The sequence below is a fragment of the Onychostoma macrolepis genome, chromosome 14, assembly GCF_012432095.1.
Source record: "Onychostoma macrolepis isolate SWU-2019 chromosome 14, ASM1243209v1, whole genome shotgun sequence".
Taxonomy (NCBI): domain Eukaryota; kingdom Metazoa; phylum Chordata; class Actinopteri; order Cypriniformes; family Cyprinidae; genus Onychostoma; species Onychostoma macrolepis.
The window spans coordinates 25,328,083-25,353,891 of NC_081168.1; the positions used below are offsets into that span (position 1 = coordinate 25,328,083).

Sequence of the window (25,809 nt, forward strand, 5' to 3'; positions counted from 1 at the left end):
AAAAGAAAAATGTTAAAATCAGTGCACTATTAAATCACTATTAAATTCGGTTTTGGTAAATTAAATAAATCTGTAATAAAATAAAAGTATTAGATGAAAACACAAAAACAGGTCATAAATGACAAAAAACACAAAATTACTCAAATTAAAATAAATAAATAAAAGCTAATTTGAAATAATAAGCACTATAAAAGTATATAAGTAATATTAAAATAACACTGGTTAAAAACAAACAAAATTATTTATATTCATATAAATGTCGGGGTTTCATGTAAAGGTTTTCTTGAAGATGTTTTATTTAAATCATGTTATCATAGTACTATACTTTTGAGGAGACAAATTCATATTTCTCAAAATTCATATTTTTCAAAATCAAAATGACAATCTTTTTTTTTTAAACATGACTGATTTTTTTCCTAAATGTTAATGTTATTTAACAAAACTGCTTCACAGTTTCTTTTCTTATGAAACAATAAAACATTAAGCCAAATTAGATTTTTTTTTTTTGACTTTTTTACATGGTCTATTCAATATTAACATAAATATACAATGTGCTTTCCAAAAATACAGTCAGTTAAGAGCAAATCTTTAAGATATTGTGACATGAATTTTACTTCCAATAGACTACAAAAGTAACTATAATAATAATAAACCCCAAATAAATAAGTAAATAAATAATTTTAAAAGGAAAAGAGTAATTAATCTTAAAAAAGAAAAGAAAAGAGATTAAAAATAGGGTAGAAACATAATACCATCTATAAATATTAATATTGTTAAACAGTCACAACCTGTAGAGAGGCACACGGAAAAAAAAAATCCCATATATTCCCCTAGATATCTCCAGTAACATAACCCTGTAATAATAATAAAAAAAACATGTCATTTGGAACAAAAAAGAACATTAGAACTCAAAAGAACCAAGACCATTCTTTATGAATTTTTGAGCCCACCTCCATGAGGAGGAAAACTGATCACCCACAAAATCCTAACAGACACACACATAACCATTTTTCTCACGTCTGGAGGCAAGTGATCTATAAAAGGAGACCATACATTTAGAAAACTCTGCATATTACCCCTCAGCACAGCTGCTAGCCTCTCATAGGGCAAAACCGCAAAAATCACTCTATACCACTGTGTCACAGAGGAGGGAGTGTTTATTACCCATCTATTAAGGATGCATTTCCTTGCCTCAAGTAGCAGTTTATCCAACAATTTATAAGTTTTTGCGCCAAGTGTCAGTGACATTGCCTGTCTTTTGGATGGGAGCCCCAAAAGAAAAAGACCAGGATCCAATTATCAATTTTATCTTAAGAACGGTGCTAATTTCATGAGCAATGAAGTTCCAGAATCTTGAAATGAGCTTGCATCTCCAAAAACAATGATAGTATGTCCCTAACTCTGTATGACACTTGACACAAAGAGCGTAATTAAAGACTTTTTAAAATGATTCTTAACACTTTAGATTAAGAAACACATTCACTATTAACTAGGAGTTTTCCGTCAATAAAGTCCTAATTTGCTGCTTATTAATAGTCATTAAGGTAGTTGTTAAGTTTGGGTATGGAATAGGATTAAGGGATCTACAATACGGTCATGCAGAATAAAGCATTAATATGTGCTTTATAAATACTAATAAATGGCCAATATGCTAGTAGTATGCAGTAATAGAGAGAATTAGCCCTTATAATAGAGTTTTACCAAATTATGTAATAATTCTTCTTCTATGAGGATATATTCAGATTTTTTTTTATTTTTACTTTATTTCCACCAAAAATTTTAAAAACAACAATGCTTTCAATTTCAGAATCAAAACTCATCTCAGAAGTGGTGTTTTTATTTGTATCTATGAATTGCATTTTTAAAATGCATGTAAAATACAAACATCAGTGTCTTACCTGGCTCGCTTCTGGAGTTGATCCCCACATACTGGGCTTTTGGTTTGCTTCTACAGGAGCAGAGAGAGTCACACTTGAAGCGTTGTCTTGGGAAGGTGATGAAATGGTCACAGGACCTGGAGACACCAGGGCAGCTGTTTTAGGATACCCTGAAAGAACACCTCCCTCCTCCCTCTCAGCTGCTGGGAGTGTGGGAGACGATTTAGGGGCAGGGGCCCCGGGCACCAAGCTGGGCATTTGACCCAAAGAAGGAAAAGTGTTAGAAAAGGGTGAAGGGGCAGGCTTCAATGGAGGTGGTGTTGGAGTGGACGCAGGAAGCACAGCTGATACTGAAGATGATATCCTTTCTTGGTTCGGGACAAAACTGCCATTCTCCTTGACAAAACCTGTGCTCCTTACGTGGGAGTGCTCCTGCCGGGAGGAATTGCTGTTGTTAGAGGAGTCTTGACTTGGCAAAGCTACTGGACTACAGGTGCTCGTCACCCTCCCACCTACGCCACCCCCTCCGTCTGTTCCCTCCACTACTCCCTCTCCCGGCATCTCTACGCATGTTACCATAGCCTCAGCATCCTTGTTGGAGCCATTCCCATTCTGGCTGTCAGAGGTGCCCTCCCCGGCTCCTTTGAAACGTTTCAGAGTAATGTCTTCATCTCCTTCAGATGCTGTCCGGCGCCGCCGACTGCCCTCACCTTTCCCTCCGTCGCCCTCCTTCTTGCGTCGATCTGTGCTCTATGAGAGATGTGATATGGCAAAATGAGCCAGGTGCATTATCAATTACCAAACTTACATAACAAAATTTATAAACAAGTTATAAGTTGATTAACATGTCTCTTTTAACTAATGCTGTCAAATGATTAATCTCGATTAATCGCATCCAAAATAAAAGTTTTTGTTTACATAATATATATGTGTGTGTACTTTGAATATGTATTATGTACGTAGAAGTATACACAAAGTATATATTTTGAAAATATTTACATTTACTTACATGTATACATTTAGGTTCATATAATTTATATTCTATATAAATATATTTAATATATAAACATAACATTTTTCTGAAATATATACCATGCACGTGTGTGTTTTTATACATACATAAATATACACAGTACACACACATATGTGACCCTGGACCACAAAACCAGTCTCAAGTCGCTGGGGTATATTTGTATCAATAGCCAAAAATACATTGTATGGGTCAAAATTATAGATTTTTCTTTTATGCCAAAAATCATTAGGATATTAAGTAAAGATCATGTTCCATGAAGATATTTTGTAAATTTCTTACTGTAAATCTCAAAACTTCATTTTTGATTAGTAATATGCATTGCTAAGAACTACATTTGGACAACTTTAAAAGGTGATTTTCTCAATATTTTGATTTTTTAGCACCCTCAGATTCCAGATTTTCAAATAGTTGTATCTCGGCCAAATATTGTCATATCCTAACAAACCATATATCAACGGAAGCTTATTTATTCAGCTTTCCATGTATACATTTAAAAAAAATTACACTTAAGACTGGTTTTGTGGTCCAGGGTCACATATATTATGTACACAAAAACTTTTATTTTGGATGCGATTAATCGCAATTAATTGTTTGACCGCACTACTTTTAACACATTATATAACAAATATAATTGTTTTTAAAAGAAGTCTTATGTTCTCCAAACCTACATTTATTTTTTTTCTCTATTTTAATAGATTTTAAAATGTAACTTATTCATGTAATTTCAAAGCTAAATTCCCAACATGATCCTTCAGAAATAATTCTAATATGCTGATGCTCAAGAAACATTTCTTATTATCATAAAAACAGCGGCTTAACATTTGCATAATATCTTAGTGGAAACAGTTACACATTTTTTCATGGTTCTTTGAAAAAGTACAGCATTTATTTGAAGCAGAATTTTTTGAAACATTTTCAATGTTTTACTGTTACTTTTGTAAAAGTATTCATTTCTTTCAGAGAAAAAAAAAAAATCTTACTGACTCTAAACATGTGAATGCATGTTGTCAGTGTATATATAATATCCAGTATGCATTAAATAGACATTTTAGCTCATCTTGTGATTGTATAAAGACACTGGATGCTAAGATATGTTCTCAAAAAGACTCTAAACAAAGACTATGATGTGTTTTATAATTTCCAAGTATTATTGCTAATATTACAAATTATTTTGTGCAAATAAAATGCATCATTTAATAAAAAAATTAATATTTCCGATACAAGTAAAAATGTAGCTAAACTAACCCTACTATTACTAACAGTAAATAATTTTACTGGAATGGGGTAATCGTGACTGTTGAAAGAAAATCATCTGGTCTTAAATTAGACAATTTATGCTCTAAACAACACTAGGAGAGACAGAAATCCAACACACCTCTTCTAATTGTTCCACAGCATGCATCACATGAATAACCCGAGGATCGACGACTTGTGTCTCCTCACCCTGAAACAAACCATGATTGATCCAAAAATCACACACACTGAAGTCAGATTTTATTATCTCTAACCCATGAATCAGACAACAGTAACACTGACTAGATTCTAAAGAGACAGAGTACTGACTTTCACACGGACCTGGTCCATGGTAATCTCCATAATGTGTGAAACAGGATCATGCTGAGATACGAGTCCCAGGGCCCAGGGCTTCTCAAACTCCGGCTGGTACACCTGCACTCTCCGACCCTGAATAGTGTAAGATCCTGTCCAAGAGAGGAGAGAAGTACAGCTTAGATTATCAGCTTGTCAGTTAAATACTAAAGATCCATATAAACAGGGAGGAAAAACAAAACAGAACACAGAAAATCTCTATTGCAGTTTGTCAGAGACAAAATAGGAGAGAAATTTAATAATTCCATTCTATTTTTATTGTTCATATGTTTGACCCACATATTTTTTTATGTTCAAAATTAGCTGTACAGGCACAATTAAAAAAAAAAAAACATTTCTGTCATGACTACGAGGTGCAATTTGCAAATTAACCACAAGTACATGCAAATAAAGTGTCCCTGTGATGGGAAAATGTGTTTCTCACACTTCTTTTCATTGCTGCAACAGCCTAGTAATTGAGGTTAAAAAAAACAAAACAAAAACTAACCACCAAAAATATAATTTGACTCACTTCTCAACCTTGAAACTTAACTTGAGAAAGAAACACTGAATTTTATTTGGCTGATTTAGAAGATGGGTTTCAATTTCAAGTAAACTTGAAATAAAAAGTAAAAAGAAAACTTAAAGGGTCTTAAACTTAAATTAAAGTTCCCATGTATTTCATATGTCAGTGTTTGACAAGCTACAATAAATGCTTTCTGTTGTTTTTTTAACCCAACTCTTTAGTGTTATTCTAGTGCTGATTTTTGGCAAATTTAATGGAAACCAATGAGGGTCAAATTGACCTCAACACAAAAGGCATAATTTATGTAAAGCCTTTGCAAAATACATCTGTCTCGAAACTTTGAATGCAAATTAATGACCATAAATGGGAAATATTCACAAAAATGTATGAATAAGTTTAAATAATAGTTTAACGAGTATTTCAAGCAGTTTAAAAACCAACTCTGGATCAAATGGAGGACAACAGGAGGATTAAAAGCATAGTACACACAAAAATGAAAACTTGCTGTTAATTTACTCACCTTCAGGCCATCCAAGATGTAAGTGACTTTTTTTCTTCAGTAAGTAGTTCATGTTGTAAACTGGAGTCACAGGTGTAAATTTTGTGTTCCCAGTTTTTGACTCTCAAAGCGATGCATTTTATGAACCACCAACGAGCACGGTTTCAGCTAAAAATCTTCTGTATTGTGTGTATTACTGAAGAGAAAAAAAGTCACCTAGATCTTGGATGGCCTGAGGGTGAACAAATTTTCATTTTTGGGTAAAACAATCCTTTAATATCTTGTATGACTTCCTTTCAGGCTTTGCACAGGTACGTTTACTCAAGCACATTAGAGTTTGTAGAGTTAGAGTTTATTAATAGTTAAATGCGACTGACCTTTCCGCAGGATCTCCTGCAACTCAGAGTCACTGTGCCAGCTCCTGATGGCAGCTTGAAGAGCCGGCTGCTCTTGTAGCAAAGAGTGTCTAAAATCTTTTTCAGTCTGAAGAAAGAAAGAAAGATAATCTATTTCAGCTATTTCTATTTGAACATTTAACAGTGCAAACGTTCTGTATATTAGTATGACAATGCAGATTTTATGACAGTCACCAACCTCAAAAGTGTGCAGTGAACTCCCATCAGGGAGAAATGCCAAAGTTCTTGCACCAAAGAACTCCACAGGAACCAGGGATCCCAAACCCACACGGTCAACCAGCGGTTTGAACATCTGGAGATTGAGCCGAAAGACAAATGGCTTTCAGGAAACCAGCAGTGGGTGCACAAACAAGTGAATATAAACCAAAAGACACCATATCTTTATTCTTACAAGAGATCTAATCTAAAGACAATTTACAAAAGCTTTTTCTAATCACAACTACAAAAAAATCATGAACATGCCAGACATAAGTAGATGTAGTGCAATATATACCGCGGTCAAAATAAGTATTGAACACGTCACCATTTTTCCCAGTAAATGTGTTTCTAAAGGTGCGGTTGACATGAAATTTTCACCAGATGTCGGTAACAACCCAAGTAATCCATACATACAAATAAAACAAAACAAAACAAATAAGTTCAGAAATTAAGTTATGTGCAATAAAATGGAACAAAAGCCTTTGCAGGTAATGACAGCTTCAAGACGCCTCTTGTATGGAGAACCAGTCGCATGCATTGCTCAGGTGTGATTTTGACCAATTCTTTTGGGTTCCGTTGGCCTCTTCTATGAACTCTGATCTTTTGCTCTCATTTTCTGTTGGATTCAAGTCAGGTGATTGGCTGGGCCATTCTAGCAGCTTTATTTTCTTTTTCTAAAACCAGTTGAGAGTTTCCTTGGCTGTGTTTGGGATCATTGTCTTGCTGAAATGTCCACCTTGTTTCATCTTCATCATCCTGGTACTTTAGGTGTTGGGACTGAACCAGCTAATATTAATTTCCACTGACTAGGGGCAGGATTGCTTTCTAGTTACTGATAGATTTTAGCTGGTGTCTTGGCTTTCCGTGCCTTTTTGCACCTCCCTTTTTCCCTGTGTCATTCCATTTTATTACACAACTCATTTGGGTAACACTTTATTTTAAGGTGTCCATAATACAGAGTAATTACCTTAAGTACTTAGTAGTAGCCGTTGTACTTTGTACCTTAGTTTGATTTAACCCACCATTACACAGCTAAAATACATGTAATACCTTTCTAATTACATTAAAATTACAGAATATTACACAGGCATAAGCTACTTAAAATAAAAGTGTATCAAGATTGTACTTAAGTGTACTTCATGTGTATACATACACTATACACCTTATCCAGCAGCACCTTAGGGTGCTTTCACACCTGCCTCATTTAGTTCAGTTGAATCGTACTAGAGTTCGTTTTCCCTCTTGGTGCGGTTCGTTTGGGCAGGTGAGAATGCAGCGGGTGCGCACCAAAAGCGGACCAAACCCAGCTGAAGAGGTGGTCTCGGTCCGCTTCCAAACGAACTCTGGTACGGTTCGTTTAAGGAGTGAATATGAACCGGTCTTGATCCGATCCAACTGCAGAAAGCACGCTCAGAAAACACACAGCTTGTGCATATAGTGCTGTTGTTTGCATTTCAGTCGCTTAAATCACTTGTTTTCAAACCGCAATGCTTAAAAACGAGTGCAAATTATGAGTTTTCGTGACCATAGCACCCACAGCAACGTGACATGAGCGCACTAAATAGGCTAAAGCTTGCCGCAAAGCCCCAGCAAAAGTTACAATGAATGTGTCTGGGGGAAATAGTAAGGAGATATTTGAATTATGTATTAATAAACTAGTGTCACAAAGATGAAGTTAAAAATCCTGACTCGCCATCTCCTCATTGGACGCGCCTTTAGAAAGAAATGCATCTTTACGGATTATAATGAAAGAGTTTGTTTTGGATATGATTTATTTAGTTTTGTAAAAATTCAAAGCTTTCTATGGATATATTGGAAATATATGGAAAACATTCACTGAGTTACGGTTCATTTTTGACGGGAAGCGCATCCTATTAGTTTTCTTTATTTTAGAAAAGCATGTTTACTTGATATTGTGAGTGCACACAAATAAAAATATACCCTTTACAGTTCCAAACGATGTATTATTATTACCTTTATGAGCAACAATTACGGCATATTTGTATGATGTTCTGAAGCGTGCTTCAGCTTCCACTCTCCACACAAGCGATTGGATATGCACCTAATAGCACACATTTATCTAGGTTAAATGTTTAAACTAACATTTTGATATGCTTTGAGTATTTCATATCTATAGATTTTATTTTTGGCAAGTCGTAATTACAACATTGTATGACATTGTCTCATATATGATGCTCATAAGTTTCTTCATATTGCGTTTTTATCTCATGACAGCAAATCAGTAAAAGAATAAAAATTGCACTACGAAAGGCCTCCATGATTAGCCTGTTTTTGCACTTCCTGTTTTTCCCTGCTTGAGAATTTCTGTCCAATGAACGGATGACCTTAGCACACGTGTGGTTGTTTACAATTTCTGGTTCACCTGCAAAACGGGCAGTGTGAAAGCGAACCGCAACAAACAAACAAAAACAAACAAACATTCTATTTGGTCCGGACCAAAGCAAGTGAACTATCGGACTTTCCTGGTGTGAATACACCCTTAGTTTGATTTAACCTATCAGTACACAGCTAAAATACATGTAATACCTTTCTAATTACATTAAAATTACAGAATATTACACAGGCATAAGCTACTTAAAATAAAGTGCATCAAGATTGTACTTAAGTGTACAAGTAGCTGTGTAACAGACTCGGTCAGTTACATATGTGTAACAGTAGCTGCCTATTACATCTACATAGTTACAAACTGTAATTACAGGCTGTTCCATAACTTAGTTACATGGCAAGTACATTTTGTTTCATGTAAGTACAACGGCTACTACTAAGTACTTAATTAGGTAATTACTATGTATTATGACAACTTAAAATAAAGTTGTTTTGTTTTCTTTGTATGTATGGATTACTTGGGTTGTTACCGACATCCGGTGAAAATTTCAAGTCAACAGCACCTTTAGAAATATATTTACTGGGAAAAATGGTGACGTGTTCAATACTTATTTTACCTGTAGTACATACCACTTCTCAAGCCATATTAAGAGTCGATTTACAGAAAATTATGGAAAGAGGTGCAGTGTGCATCCGTACTCACCAAGGCTGGCCACTGAGCAGCAGCGGAGAGTGATGGGTCGCTGCAGTTGGCCCAGACGATCGCACTCTCCATGAGAACAGCTCGCACCTCATCCCCGTACACCTGCACCCATGAGCGCTGCCGCCAAGGGCTGTCGTAAAACTCTACAAACACCTACAATGAAGACGGACGGTTGACACCTTAAGACAAGTGAAATGCTGCTGTCTACAAGCACACTTCAAAGTTTCGTATGGGCCATCTGTTGCCAATAGATATTACGGTAATTAGCATAACACCCAAACCACCCGATAATAAGGCTCAGGTATCCCTGCATCAGCACCAAGCCAGAAAAATACTCCTTTTAACTCATTTCAACACTGTTGTTAATATTTTTAAAATGGCTATTATTAAACAGACTCACCGGGATTTCTCTCAAAAATATAGTAGTATTTAAGAAATCAGTTTTTATTACTGCATTTAGTTTTATATTGGTTTGATTGGCTGAGACATTTAAAGGGACAAAAACATGATAAAGCTACTGCATAACTCTGTATGGAGTTACATACATTACCATTCAAAGGTTTGGGTTCAGCAAGATTTTTTAATGTTTTAAAAGAAGTCTCTCGTGACTGCCAAAGCTACATTTATTTGATCAAAATACAGTATCAACAATAATCTTGTGAAAAATGACTACAATTTAAAAAAAACAACAACCTGTTTTCAATTTGAATATATTTTAAAATGTAATTTATTCCTGTGATGCAAAGCATCATCATTACTCATTCAGTGTCAGGTGATCCTTCAGAAATCATTCTGATATGCTGATTTGCTGCTCAAGAAACATTATCACCAATGTTAATAAAATGTATGTGCTTTTTAATATTTTTTTTTCCAGAATGATTTGATAAATGCTGTTTTTGAACATTCTATTCATCTGAAATGGAAATATTTTGTAACATTATACATGTTATTGTTACTTTTGATCAATGCAATGCATTCTTGCTGAAAAAAAGTAGTAATATATATATTTTTCCCCAAAGTAAAATTGTACTGAATGCAATCTTTTGAACCATAGTGTACATTTCACCAAAAGTGTCAGCCACACAAATAAGTAACAACAGACAGACTACTACATTCCTATCTGATCACTAACCAATGGTTAAAATTTAAATTAGATCAAGCCAATACACAACATTAAGCATGCATGTTCATATATGAATATACATAATACTTAACTAATGCAAGCCATACACTGAACATACTAAATGTCTGCTGTATTACATTGGTTCTAGTACTCTATACACGGACCATTAAATTAACCTAATTTAATTTAACCCATGAATAATAACTGATAATAAAAATCACCATAAAAAAAATTAAAAAAAAAAAAATCAACAAAAAAGACGATTAATGAGGTTTGCATGTGCGAATATGTACACCTGCACAAATTTTCTATGCATTTATCTATATATTAAGAATTGCAATAAACCATTTATAAAAGCTCTCATTCCCCCCATCATATAAAATTAATATTACTTCACAACCAACACGCCATTCCCTTTGTATTCATAATCAGTATGTTTAATTGATTTGATAAATGCATTTACTGTGTGGGACGTTTTTTAATCAAAATGGATCATTTACTAAATCTACTGCAGTCTTAAACTAGTCAGCTGCCGAACTAGACACCATCAATGACCCCAAAAAAACACAGTCTAAGTAGCATATCTGCAGCTAGCCACTTAGCTAACTAGCACTCAAACACACATTAGATGTTTAATACATATCTCTTCCTCATTTCTCACGCAAACTAGAGTCATAATTCAGTTTTGCACACCGAAACGGACGAATGCGTCAGCGTTTGTTCTCACGGGTCGGTTTTTGTTTTGTTTTGACGGTGTTGTTGTTGTGTCGGTCTCACCTCCACCCCTGGGCTGGCCAGCCCGATCACACTGACCGCCCGCACGGTTCCGCGGAGCCAGGCCGCCTGCTCCACCGCTCCTCCCGCCGCCGCCGCCGCGGAGCTCCCGTCATTGAGCAGCAGCAGCAGCCGCTTCCCGATCAGACCGAGCGAGTCCCCCATATTACAACCACCATCAAGAGACCGACTTCCTCCGGAGCTCCGCTGAAATCCGCGATCAATCGTGCCCAAACTCAATCAGTGAATTGCTATAGCCACATATGAATGACTGCACGCTATGCATGCGGGATTCGCATCGGCAAACTGAGACGATTGAGAAACGCTTTGCTGGGAATGTGCGATGTTATTGTTCGCGCTACAGCCCCTTGTCCTCATCCGCCATTTAGCTGTGCAGTAATCAAACGCACCCCTCGTACTGCTGCGGGACTGCGCTCCGCTGGCTACCGGGGAAATGGAGCAGCGCCCTCCGCTGGACACTGTACGCGCCATTCACCGTCAACGCACTTCTTTGGAGGTCCCAAACTCTCGCGAGATTTGCTTGCGCTTATTTGGAGTCGCGCAGCAACGAGACGAAGCGTCCGCGTTGACAAGAACGGGCAGTTACACACCTACACCAGTTTCAAAATAGGTTTTTTTATTTTTTTTATTATTATTAGGGAGCATATAATGCTGTATTCGAATGGTACTAAATACATTCTCTCTAGAGCACTTCCGGAGATATGTTGCAGTATTTTTATAATTAACATTTAAAAATAGATCACGTTTATTATGCTGTTGTGCTGCTGGCTATTACTCATCTTGGTTAATGATCTCATGTGCTTCAAATGAAGAGCAACATAGTATAACTCCTCTGAGATGTTACTTACCTGGTAATACTTACCTGGCAAGTTTATTATTTAATTATTTATTATCCTAGTTAACATTCAAAGTGATAAATATAAACTGTAACCTCTCTAGAACAGAAATTTTTTTTTTCATATTATTTACAGAATATCACATATTTTCCTATTAAAACAACAGTTTTTTTGTGTGTGTGTGTGTGTGTATTTTCACAACCTCAAAATCTTTTTATTGTGGCTCACAGGTGTAATTATTAATAATATGATTGGATGGTGCAGTACTAAACTAACTACAACTAAACTATTTACAACTCACATCCCTAGGTGAGTAGTTCTGCAAGACGCTAAAACTACTGCCTCAAGCCAAGACACCAGATGCAACCGAGGCCTGCCAGCCCGCAAGACGCTAAAGCTGGAGAGATGTTGGGGTCACCTGTGTGTCAGTCCTCCAGACGCAAGACTGACCCTCTTCTCCACGACCTACAGGACCTGAAACACAATTAGAAATTATACAAATTACACAAACATACTTCATAAGGTATAAAAATACTTGTCTTAGACTTACCTTGAACCAGTCATGGGAGAGCGTCTCCTCCAGATGAACCCTCTGCTCCGGGTCGCTCTTTAGGCAACCGGGAATAAAACAGCAGCATTCTGTGCATACCACTGAAGGTGATGTAGGGTGAGCTTTTCAGGAGGTCCCCAACACCGACATCGATCAGTTTGACCTGCACGGTCTCTGTGTTGATCAGGAGCTTGGAAATCTTGATGTCCCGATGGAAGACCCCCGGGAACAGCAAGCGACAGCAGCGTCAATCGCTTGCCGCATGAAATGAAGCACCAATGCCTCACTGAAGAGCTTGCCCTGATGCCCCCAGAAATCGTGCGTGTCCATTCAGGGCAAGGGCCACTCTGAGACCATGATGTACTGGTCGGGATGCTCCTGCAGTCCAGCAGCTCTATGATATGGTGACAGCGGGGGTCTTGATTGGCCATGACTGTCAAAGCCACCTCTAGAGGAACTGGACTGGGATGGTCGGGCTAGAAGGAAGACCAATTTTTATGATGGTCAGATGGAAGTAGTTTCTGAAATAAGGATTTAGCTTATTGAAATATCTGTATTCTATGTTTTACATAAATCTAAGATGTTATAAATTGCAAACAGTAAATGAGAGGAGATGACAGCGAGAGCACAGTCTACTTACAAGGCTGAGCTACGGCTAGTTTTCTGTCTTCGCTGTGAATTTTACAGCCACCGGAAGACCGTCCTCACGGCGGGTCCCTGCAAAGACAGAGCATCCTTCCTCCAACTTCTCGCCGATGGCATACATCCAGCAAATGAGGTCTATTACAAGATAAATAATTATATTTAGCCTATTTTATACAGGACTAAGTTCACACTGCAGGACTAAATGTACTTTTTAAAAAAACAAAAAACAGTTGCATTATTAAAAGTTACAGCTGCATTATTAACAGCATAAACACTTTCCTTTATAGATATACCTAAAATAATAAATTATAAGAAGAGGCCGTGTGTAATATTTTTGGTTATGACAGTAAACTCACCCTCGCTCCTCGTGATCTCGTCAGGTGTCTCAGATGTGAAGGACTCATCTGCTGATGGACTGACTGGACTGTCCTGATCTTGAGGCTGGACGCCTCGACAGCGAGGGGTCTTCAGGAGCACTGGAAGGAGACTCCTGATGATCTTTGTCCTCTACAGTACAGAAGACGTCCTGTAGAGAAGTCTGATCTAAAGACAGCAATATCAACCAAAAGCTTGCTTTAATCAAATAACATCAACAAAACATTGCATACTCATATTATTATTATTATTCATTAAGGGAAAGTCCTTGTTACTTGAAATCTTGAAATATTTATTTTTTTCAAACTATGTTAAAACATTTATCACATGTAGTGGAAAAACTCATTTATCTGCATTTGTATAATGTGATGGTGGTGTGTGTAAATGATTAAGAGACTTTTTGATGTTCATGTTGATTTACCATCAGTACAGCTTCAGTGTCCTGCTCACCCTGCTCACCCTGAGCTTTGCTGGATTTGTGGGGAGAGAAACAACAGAATAAAGAGGCAAACCTGCTCTTTTTCTGCCTCTTCTTCTCGGTGTTGTGTCCTCTCTCTCCTCACCGATATCCACAGGCGTCTGGTCAGGAGAGGATGGAGCTCCGCCGTGTGGTCGGTGGGTGTCAGTGTTGTCCCTCCGCGGGATATTCACTGTCCCATAATGAACACGATAAAACGCTATCAACAACAACAACAACAACTGTAAACACTGCTGATTATAACACACTCCTTACTCGCCACAAACTAAGCAGGCGAGTCTCGAGCTCAAACAGAACTGAGACTCTGTATTAAAATCGTATTATTCGGAATCGCAGCAGAGGATCTTTTGTAACTTCATTTTTTAAAATGCAAACAAATAAAACTTACATCATAACAAAAACAAATCAATAAATAAATCATGAAACAATAGAGCAGGAGATCCTCACAGACATTAAATCTAATGAATGATGTTGTGTGTAAATTGTATCTTATTCTGTCAAAACATACTGCACAACGTGTATTGAAAATAAATGTATTTTACAACATTTTTCTCATATCTTTTCACCTGTTTTATTACTCTTGCTGTTACAAAATGTATAATATTATTGTATACTTATTTTTTATTATTTGTAGCTTATGTGATACACTAAGACTGTATATCTTGACTTTAAAAATTCATTAACTGTTTTTTGCAAGAATCACTGAGAGAATTGGAGTCAGTTCTGAGTAAAGCTCTAGCTTCATCTGTTTGCAGTTGTCACTTGGATTGATTATTCTAATCAGACAGTTGTATGTTTTTAATTCATGCATAGTTTATAGAATGCTATTCTTTGGCTTAGTGTAATGTTCTCAAATGTAAGCCTATACATATTTACAGTATGTAGGCTATTAATAGCCTACAATTGTAACCTCTGAGCACTTGACACATATAGGCTATAATTAAGTGTTAGTAGAAAGATGATAAAATACATCTTTTCACCTGTATTCATTTCTCTTTCAATGATCAGTAATATCAGTGCTCATTATGATATTCTGGACATTATAAAACAAGTCTTTGTGTATATATTTTGTACCACCAGTAAGCCACGCCTTCTTCCTTAAATCTGTCTTTACTTGCTTAGTCACATCGTGTTTCCTACATTCACCTTACCTCCACTCGGTCCGATCTCTCTTCTCAGGTCTGTGTCTGTACACTATTATGGCTTTATTTTAGCTATATCAAAACAGGAGTATGATAAGAAAGGTTTGCTAATGCTTATTAATGTTTAGCACACCAAACATTTCACTATAACACAGACTCAACAGGATAGCATGTGTAAAGGTGAAAATGAAAATGAGAATATAAATCAGAAAAATATCTGATTTACAGCCCTATATCACCTTGTAGGTATTCTAATTTGCCACCTTACTAAAACGTGGAAACAACATAACTTTTGTGATTTAAATACAATGTTTTATTAAATTTATCAAATTTACTCAACCTTAGGCCATTCAAGATGTAGATGAGTTTGTTTCTTACGAACAGTTTTTGTTGTTGTTTCACAAGATGTTAATTGTTGGACTGGAGTGGGGTGGATTATTATAATGTTTTTATCAGCTGTTTGGACTCTCATTATGACGGCACCCATTCACTGCAGAGGATCCATTGCTGAGCAAGTGACGTAATGCAAATCTTTTCTGAACTATTCCTAATAATGTCCAAGCATTTATTCAAATGGTTAAAAATGCCACATTACTGTATTTTCACATGTGTGAATGAACATGAACTAATAATCTGTTAAAATGTTTGTATTTGTATTGTTTCAGCACATGATGGATTTTACAGTCAAAAGTTTTTGAACAGTAAGATTTTTAATGTTTTAAAAAAAAGTCTCATCTGCTCACCAAGCCTGCATTTATTTGATCCAAAGTACAGCAAAAAACAGTAAAATTTTGAAATATTTTGACTATTTTCTATTTGAATATATTTTAAAATGTAATTCATGATTTCAAAGCTGAATTTTTAGCATCATTAGTCACATGATTCTTCAGAAATCATTCTAATATTCTGATTTGCTGCTAAAAAACATTATGTTATGTTTTTCAGGTTTCCTTGATGAATAGAAAGTTCAGAAGAACATCTTTCATATCTAACATTATAAATGTTTTTATCATCACTTTTGATCAATTTAAAGCATCCTTGCTAAATAAAAGTATTAATTTCTAAAATTAGCCCCCCACCGTCACTGCTTTTGCTGTATTTTGGATCAAATAAATGCAGGTGAGCAGAAGAGAATTCTTAAAAAAAACAAAAAAAAAAACATTAAAAATCTTACTGTTCAAAAACTTTTCACTGGTAGTGAAATGGTTTAATGTTATCTTTTGCTCATACTTTCTGCTTTTATAATGACAATTACATGCATTAAATACTACCTGGATTACATAATTGATAATAACCAATACAATCCCGGAGATACAGAAATGAATGAAAAACGAATATAAAAAAACATGAAGAAAGAGGAAGGAAAACTGGCATCTGTGTCCGTGGCTGGATCAAATAAACATGGCTCCATTTTATTATTTTTCTTGATTTTTTTTTTTTTTTTTGGTACTTCACATTTTATGTACAAGTCACAAAGCTGTGCACGTAAATACAAAAATACATAAAACATACAAGAGTGAGATAAATAAATACAAAGACACCTTCCGCTCCATTCATGATAACTGCGTTACTAACTTTAAAGGCTATAATGTAACATAGCAAAGTTACTTAGTAAAGAGCAGTTACGGTATTCACACAGTCCTAAATAAAAACACAGCTTTGATGACGGCTCATTTTGAATTTTTTTTTTTGTATGCAAAACTTGTTAGGATTTTTTTTTTTCCTCAGTTTGAAGCATTCTGAACTCTGACGTGCTACATAACAGTATGTTTGTAAAAATGTAAATGTGTTTTGTTGCAAACCAAGTTATAATACAAATGCAATGTATTACCCATAAGCCCCAGTCTAACGTGCATGGTTTCCTTTATGATGTCAGGAAAAACATAAATGACACCGGGCGGATTAAGCAAAATTAGGCTGTATATGGTTCCTATTACTGCTCAGATGTATTGTTTATGTGTATGTAAATATAGGGAAGAATTATGAAGTCCATATGCCAGTGGGGCCTTTCACTGAACAATCTGGGGCATTTCACTCCATGCTTTGGCTTTCTTCTTAGCGAGAGCCAGCCAGGGAGGCTCATCTTGGGCCAAAGGTGCAGTGGACGGGTTAGCGCTTCTCTTGCTTTCCTTCTCTACCATGGATGTGTTCGACAGTTCAAGGGAGCAGAACACTGTTCATTCAAAAACAATGGATAACAGCTTGTATATTCATCTTCGTTTATTATGCATCATATCAGACATTTATGCAATTGCACAGGTCTGCCATTATATTTATGCAATTACATAGGTCACATACACTGCTGGCCAAAAGTTTGGCATAATTAAATGTTTTTTTAATGTTTTTTAAAGAAGTCTCTCAAAAATCAAAAATACAGTAAAAACGATAATAGCACCATTACGCCAGTCTTCTTCAGAAATCATTTTAATATGATTTGCTGCTCATGAAACATTTCTGATTATCATCAATGTTGAAAAAAGTTGTGCTGCTTCATATTTGTGTGGAAACGGTAATACACTACCGTTAAAAAGTTTTGGGTATACCACAAAAAATAAATAAATAAAATAAAATAGAATTTATATTTTATTTAGAAAGGATGCATTAAATTGAACAAAAGTGACAGTAAAGACATGTATTAAATGTACTAAATTTTCTATAAAAATATTAAGCAGCAGAATCTGTTTTCAACAAGGATAATAAGATCTATTATTAATAATTTAGCACCGATAATAATGGCTAATAATTGTGCAGCAAATCAGCATATTAGAACACTGAAGATGCTGAAAATTCAGCTTTGATAACAGGAATAAATTACATTTTCAAATATATTCAAATAGAAAACAGTTCTTTAAAATTGTAATAATATTTGACAACAGAATCATTTTTATTTTATTTTTGATCGAACAAATGCAGCATTGGTGAGCATAAGAAACTTCTTTAAAAAAACAAACAAAAAAATTGTCTGGCAGTGTAAACACAAGAAAAAGTACAAAAGTGTAATATTTATATTGGAAATTTAAACAGTTACAATACATATCCACTAGAGGGCAGACATTTATTGATATAAATGTCCTTTTCAATCTGAGCTTAAAACATAACCTCATGCTATTTAGAGATTAAAACCATATTTTGTGACTTTGCAGGTCATTGCACTTTTTAGACCAAACAGAACAAAGCTAAATCCATAAAAGCTTTGCTATGCAAGGCCATGACAGCAAATGATACCAATGGAAAGATTATTACCTTGTAAAGGTGAACATGGCTGTGCCAGTTGCTCTTTGGCGATTGGATTTGATAAACTGGCTGGCGAATCCTGTCTTTTGACGTCCCCCTGAGAACAAGAGGACACATTTTAAAAATGAGGGAAAATATCTGAGAGATTAACACTAAATATCATTAAGGAATCAAGCATTTGTAGCATTTGCTAAAACTAATTACCACAAAAAATGACTCCGTATCCTAACTGAAATAAAACCTCACTCGCTTTAGTGTTCGATTCATTTCACATCATTAAATCTTTCCAGCTGCAACATGCAGAGGTGATTAAGTAGGATATATGTGTGAATGATTGTCCTGTTGCTTCAGGATGCTATAAGACAGAGTTTTCAAACACCACCTTGAGAACCAGGCAAGATTTTACATGACATATTTGTTCATTATACGAGGCAACAGCACAAACCTGCGAGGGAAGTTTCTCTGGAGAGTTTTCTGGCGAGATCTCCATGAAGTTCCTCTGTTTCTGTCTGGCCATAGAGATCCAGCTTGGAGACTCGGAGCTACCAACAGATATTCTTCCCACTGTATCTGAAAAAGGACATACAATATGCATCATATTATTTTTATGATACTTTTTGCTTGCATAACACAGAAGAGTAAAAATGACACTAAACAATAATATAAAATAACACCACTTTTTAGGATCCAATTAAAACCTGATCAGCCCTGCCCTGTAATATTTACAGTATTCTTTCTAAACATGCTGCGTCGCTCTGAAATGTCACGTTAAATGCATTGCAAATACCATTTTAAGTTGTCTTAAAATAAAATTGTGATTATTTAAATGTATGCCTACAAATAAATACCAAAAAACACAAAGAAAAAACATTTTCTGAACTGAATGCACTATAAAGCAGTTTTATAGAGGTTGCAACTGTCCTATTTTACATTGCAAAATATATAATTACTCAATAACAATTACTAATTAAATGTAATAATTTTATTTAAACAAAAATTTTAAACTATTAAAGTCATTCGTATTTTGTCCAGTTTCACAATAAAAATATTTGATCATCCCTTCAAAATAAATTTGATCTTATATATATATATATATATATATATATATAATTTTTTTTTTTTAATGCTACAAATTTTAATGATGATAATTTTAATGGAATTTGCAATAAAATAATTGAATATATAGTAAAAAGTAACAAGACTTTTAAATTACTTTAGTAATGAAAATAATTTAGAATTTGTAAGAAAAGGTATTTTATTTATTTATCTTGTTTTGATGATTTTAAATATCTTTTTTAACATGTATACATATAGTCAGCTGTTGAAGAATGGAGGTACCTGGGCTTTTCCTGACAGACATCACAGTGTCAGCTAGCAGATCAGGCTTCTTTGGCAAGATGGGCTTCCTGCCGCTCTGGTCGTGGTCCGGGGGCTCCTGCGCCCCTGAAAACTCTGTTTGAGTGGGGGTCAAAGGTGCATCTCCATCTAAACCATAGCGGTGCAGGACTGGAGTCTTTCTCAAGCGCACTCCAAACGGGTTCTCTGGGGTCGTCTCTTCTTGAAGCTGGGGCGTATCTTTCTGCACAAGAAGTGTTGGGGAACTCTGAGCTCGGGCTGCTTTGGGTCGTTCTTCTTGTACGGGAGTAATGAGTTCAGTTGTTTGGGGAGATTCATTAGAAGCATTAGTTTCTGGTAGCACCAGTGTGATGGTCTGGGTCTGCTCTTGGGCGCCTCCAGAAGCCATTGACCTTTGCCACGCAGGGGCGATGGTGAACTGAGGTCGAACCTCAACCATTCTCATCGGTTCTTTTGTAGATGACTCAAGAACTTGCTGCTCGGAAACACCCTCGAGTTTTTCTGAAGACACTTCCTGAGGCTCATCAGACACATCTAGCTTGTTGGTCTCAGGCTCCTCTTCCTGCTCTACAGGAGACATCGATGCATTGGAGAACTGAGAATGGAGAACTGGACTCTCCAGCACAGGAGACACAGTAGAAAGAAGCATCTCTGCTGAGGCTTCAGGCTCATCAGTGGTTTCTACTGAGCTCCAGACATCATCTCTGGCTGTCAGATCAGATTCAGGAACGTTCTCAACATTGACTGCAGATGATTCTCTTTCATCAGCTGAAGTCTCATCTTTCTCAGGCTCTAGAGGACCTGTCTGATCTCCAAGCTCTTGAGGTTCAACATCATTTGTACAGTTCTTCTGTATCTCAGGTTCTACCACCGTCAATTCATCATCTTCATCTCCGCCGTCTTTGGTTTCTCTCTCCAATTCAGCTTCATCCTCAACATCATCTTCATCGACTTCATCTTCATCTCGTTCTTTCACATTTTCTGCAAAAGTTTTTGGCGATTCTAATAACACTTCGCTCTCTTTGGCACTCTCAGCCTTGTCTGCTTGTTTCTCAACATCATCTTCAGGCACTTGGTGACTTGCATCCACAGACTCTTCCTCAGCAGACTCTGGCACCTCCAGCAGCTCCTCCTCCTCTGTGGTCTCCTCTGAGATCTCCTCTGAATCCACAGATGATTCAGAAAGCGAGTCAGGCAGAGGAGACTGTTCCTTTGTGCTCACCATAGGCTCTGAGGGATTGAGAAGATCTATGTTGTCTCCCTCAAGCTGAGCAACTGCACTCTCAATATTTATGTCTTGCACCTGCAAAAAGGAATCACAAATAGTTGACATGATGGCATCTCTAATGCATAAAAAAATCATTAAAAATGCAATTCATACATCAATGACTTATACATACAATACAATTAATATTCATTCAATTTTCATATTTTGGGGGGCATGAAGTAATATTACAAATATTACATTCTTGTTAAGTAGTGGCATAATCCCTTATTACTAAGAATATTATATAAGAATATTAGAATATTATATACACAGTATATAATACTAAATAGTTAATAATATTAAATCAATGTATAATAAATAAACATTTAATATAAATATATATTTATTGCAGATCATTTTATTGTACTAAGAATTTTTTTTATTTAGAAAAGCAAATTAAAATATTATAAACATTTGGAGATATATTGTATATTTATATACATATATTGTATATACATAATATGTATATTTATATATATTATGACAGGGCAAAGTCTGTTGGGGTTGTAAAATTGGGGTTGTAAAATTACTTAAACTGAATGGAATTTTTGAATAAATAATTTATGATAAATTGAAATAATTTGACCATTTGAAACCATTTGAAATATATTTTTAATCATTTGAAAATAATAATTAAGATATGTACATGTTTTTAAGGTATGTATTTAAGAAAAACACCACACGATGATTACACCACATGATTATTTTACAGTCATTATATTTTAATTATCTGATGAAAATCATATAATTTCCCCCCCCAAAACTAACATGAATGCAAACAATATTATTTAACCATTACACCAACTAATTTGCAGATGGAATATCTCATTGTTTCGTTCTCTGACACTGAATGTGCTGTACCTCACTCTGAAGAAGCATGTTCTCATGCTCCAGTGCTAGTCCTGAAGCAAGAGGGCACTTCAGGGAGCTCAACACTTCCTCCAGCAATGACCCCTGCTCCTCAGGAACGACCTCACATCCTGTGTCCAACAGGAAGTCATCGGTCTGCAGCTCAAGTGTTACTGGAGTCTCCCAGGAGGATTCTGGGACCTCAGACTTGGGCACGTGATCCTCGACAGGAACATGTTCCTCTCCTTCAGAGATGTCTCCAGCTGAGATGGAGGATGTTGCAGAAGTTTTTTGACACTGGCCGGAGTCGCTCACTTCCTCTTCCTCCTGTTCAGAAGCAAACGACTCACGGTCTGAATCATTCACCTGTTCTCCGGGCAAATCTAGACCAAATTGAACAAAAGAAAAACAGTTATTGAATTAGTAACAACAATTACTGAATTACCTTTCAAAATTTTGGGGTCAGTAAGATTTTTGAAATAATGTAATGAAATATTACAATATAAAATAACAGTTTTATACTGTTAATATATTGTAAATTGTAATTTATTCCTGTGATCAAAGCTGAATTTTCAGCATCATTGTTCCAGTCTTCAGTGTCACATGATCCTTCAGAAATCATTCTAATATGCTGATTTGCTGCTCAAGAAACATTTATTATTACTATCAATGTTGAAAACAGTTGTGCTGCTTAATATTTTTGTGGAAACCGTGAAACATTTTTCAGGAGTCTTTGATGAATAGAAAATTCAAAAGCATAGCATTTGTTTGAAGTCACTTTCGATCCTTTTAATGCATCTTTACAGAATAAAGGTATTACTAACATTACTGATTACAAATTGCATGATATAAATTGTAGTTATTAACATAATCTATTGGATTACACACATAAAGTGATGTATTCTGACTACTTTTTGATTACTTTTAGATGACTTTTTTTTACCTAATATATTTCATGCTTTATCAAATTATGAATAATTTACTTTACTGCCATTGTGAAAATGTAAACATGTAATCTATAAAAATTTAACTGTAATCTGATTATATTTTAAAATGTAATAGAATCTAATTGTAAGTACTTAATTGTTCTAGATTACATGTAATCAGTTATTACCCAGGATTTCATATACAAGTCAATTATTATTAATAAATAAATAAATATGACTGGATGCTGGATCAGCCAAAATATATACATTTGTACTAGTGCTAATCACATCCAAAATAAAAGTTTTTGTTTACATAATATATGTATGTGTACTGTGTTTATTTATTATACACATACACATATACAGGTGCATCTAAAAAAATTAGAATATCGTGAAAAAGTTTTTTATTTTTTTGTAACTTGGCTCAAAAAGTGAAACTTTCATATATTCTATATTCATTACATGTAAAGTAAAATTTCAAAAGTTTTTGTTTTAATTTTGATGATTAGAGCTTACAGTTCAGGAAAGTCGAAAATCCAGTATCTCAAAATATTAGAATATTTCCTAAGATCAATCAAAAAAGGATTTGCAAAACAGTTCTTTAAAGTATGTTAATTTATGCACTCAATATTTAGCACAAACTCCAGCATCAGTGAGGTGTGGCATGGAAGCGATCAGCCTGTGGCACTGCTGAGGCACTATTGAGCCTTCAGCTCGTCTGTATTGTTGGATCCACTGTTTCTCATCTTTCTCTTGAAAATATCCCATAGATTCCATATGGGGTTCAGGTCAGGCATGTTGTGCTGGCCAGTCAAGCACAGTAATATCATGGTCAGCAAACCACTTGGAAGTGGTTTTGGCACTGTGGGCAGGTGCTAAAGTCCTGCTGGAAAAGGAAATCAGCATCTCCATAAAGCTTGTCAGCAGATGGAAGCATAAAGTACTCCAAAATCTCCTGGTAGATGGCTGCATTGACTTTGGACTTGATAAAACACAATGGACCAACACCAGCAGACGTCATAGCACCCCAAATCATCACTGACTTCAGAAACTTCACACTGGACTTCAAACAGCTTGGATTCTGTGCCTCTCCAGTCTTCTTCCAGACTCTGGGACCTTGATTTCCAAATGAAATGCAAAATTTACTTTTATCTGAAAAGATGACTTTGGACCACTGAGCAACAGTCCAGTTCTTTTTCTCCACAGCCCAGGTAAGACGCTTCTGACGTTGTTTCTGTTTCAGAAGTGGCTTGGTATCCCTTTTCCTGAAGACATCTGAGCGTGGTGACGCCCGATGCACTGACTCCAGCTTCAGTCCACTCCTCGTGAAGCTCTCACAAGTGTTTGAACCGGCTTTGCTTGACAGTATTCTAAAGCTTGAGGTCATCCCTGTTGCTTGTGCATCTTTTCCTACCCAATTTCTTCCTTCCAGTCAACTTTGCATTTAATATGCTTTGATACAGCACTCTATGAACAGCCACCCCTTTCAATAATGACCTTCTGTGACTTACCCTCCTTGTGGAGGGTGTCAATGATTGTCATCTGGACCATTGCCAAGTCAGCAGTCTTCTCCATTATTATGGTTTCAAAGAACAAGAGATACCCAGAATGTATACTGTAGAGATGGTCATTTAATGAAACTCAAGTATTCTAAATATTCTAATATTTTGAGATACTAGATATTTGACTTTCATGACAATCATCAAAATTAAAACAGAAAAAACTATTGAAATGTTTTACTTTACATGTAATGAATCTAGAATATACGAAAATATCACTTTTTGAAATAAGTTACAAAAATAATATATATATATATATATATATATATATATATATATATATATATATATATGTATATGTATATGTATATGTATATATATATATATATGTATATATATATATATATATATATATATATATATATGTATATATATATATATGTGTGTATATATATATATATATGTGTATATATATGTGTGTATATATATATATATATATATATATATGTGTATATATATATATATATATATATACACACATATACATATATATATATACATACACATATATACATATATATACACACACAGTACACAATCATATATTATGTCAACAAAACTTTTATTTTGGATGTGATTAATCGCGATTAATCGTTTGACAGCAATAATTTATACCAACAAAAACTAATTTTATGGAAATAGAAACAGCTTTAAGGTAACAATTGCTGGTTACCACTTTTTATAGTGTATATATATATAGACAAACCTTTATGTTCTTCTCCAATACTTGTGACCATCATCCGTAGTTTGTCCTCTGTGTCTCTGACCAGCACTCTTTCCCTCAGGTCTCTTCTCTTGTCCAATATTTGCCTCTAAACACGAATAAGCACACATCTCAGTTCAACCACTAACACAAACAGATGAATGTTTTTCCATTTTGGATTCCCATAACGCTCAAAAAGACGACTTAAACAAGAATAAAATATCACTAACAGCTTGTTGGCCTGATATGATGAGGCACCATAGATAATTAAAGCGTATGAATGGATAATGTGAAGAACCTTACGTTGGCAGGCTTTCTCTTGGCACAAGCATTGGCTTTGACAGCGATGCGGTGACGGGCAGCTGAGCTGTCTAAGCAGGAGACGGAGCTGGCGGGCAGACTGAAGTCTGCGGGGACGGACCCCTGAGGGGTGCCGGGTCTCGAAGAAGCTTCACAAGACATCTTCATACGATGGAGGGGGACAAGAAAGACACATGTTAGTAAGTCTAAATAAGTTCAATAACGTGTAATTTGTTTACAACTTTAATTCAAAATAATAGTACTCTTAAAATTCTTTCAAACCACTTCCCGACCAAAACCTCCATATTTGGGTTACAGTTTCAAATAGACGATCATATTCAAAGCATTTCCTTCTATCCCTTAACCACCAGAAAACCAGAGTGGCATCATGATAGCAGAGTAAATTCTTGTTCGAGGTCACTCGTGCATGCAGCATGAACCGTAATAAAAAATAAAAGATATCCAGCCACCTTCACCACCACTGAC

General features: G+C 35.5%; 2 protein-coding genes and 1 pseudogene across 8 annotated transcripts in view; all 3 read right to left on the bottom strand.

Moving 5' to 3' along the window:
- The window catches only part of kdm3b (lysine (K)-specific demethylase 3B), a 29,910-nt gene extending 18,343 nt beyond the window's left edge, over positions 1–11,567 (bottom strand). Inside the window, 7 exon segments of the mRNA XM_058797301.1 lie at positions 1,899–2,627; positions 4,286–4,354; positions 4,474–4,610; positions 5,900–6,005; positions 6,117–6,230; positions 9,186–9,338; positions 11,086–11,567. Coding sequence (XP_058653284.1) covers positions 1,899–2,627; positions 4,286–4,354; positions 4,474–4,610; positions 5,900–6,005; positions 6,117–6,230; positions 9,186–9,338; positions 11,086–11,247 — 1,470 coding nt within the window. The 5' untranslated portion in view covers positions 11,248–11,567.
- Positions 11,568–12,404: 837 nt separating this feature from the next.
- LOC131553146 (serine/threonine-protein kinase pim-3-like) lies at positions 12,405–14,565 on the bottom strand (annotated as a pseudogene).
- A 1,936-nt stretch (positions 14,566–16,501) lies between these two features.
- The window catches only part of zgc:66433 (uncharacterized protein LOC321250 homolog), a 47,423-nt gene continuing 38,115 nt past the window's right edge, over positions 16,502–25,809 (bottom strand). For all 7 annotated transcript variants that reach the window (XM_058797303.1, XM_058797306.1, XM_058797302.1 and 4 more), the window contains 7 exons: positions 25,327–25,485; positions 25,027–25,132; positions 21,848–22,218; positions 19,702–21,022; positions 18,809–18,933; positions 18,373–18,460; positions 16,502–17,302 (listed from right to left, as the gene is read on the bottom strand). In XM_058797303.1, the coding sequence (XP_058653286.1) occupies positions 17,139–17,302; positions 18,373–18,460; positions 18,809–18,933; positions 19,702–21,022; positions 21,848–22,218; positions 25,027–25,132; positions 25,327–25,485 (2,334 nt within the window). In that variant the 3' untranslated portion in view covers positions 16,502–17,138. The remainder of the gene's footprint in view (positions 17,303–18,372; positions 18,461–18,808; positions 18,934–19,701; positions 21,023–21,847; positions 22,219–25,026; positions 25,133–25,326; positions 25,486–25,809) is intronic.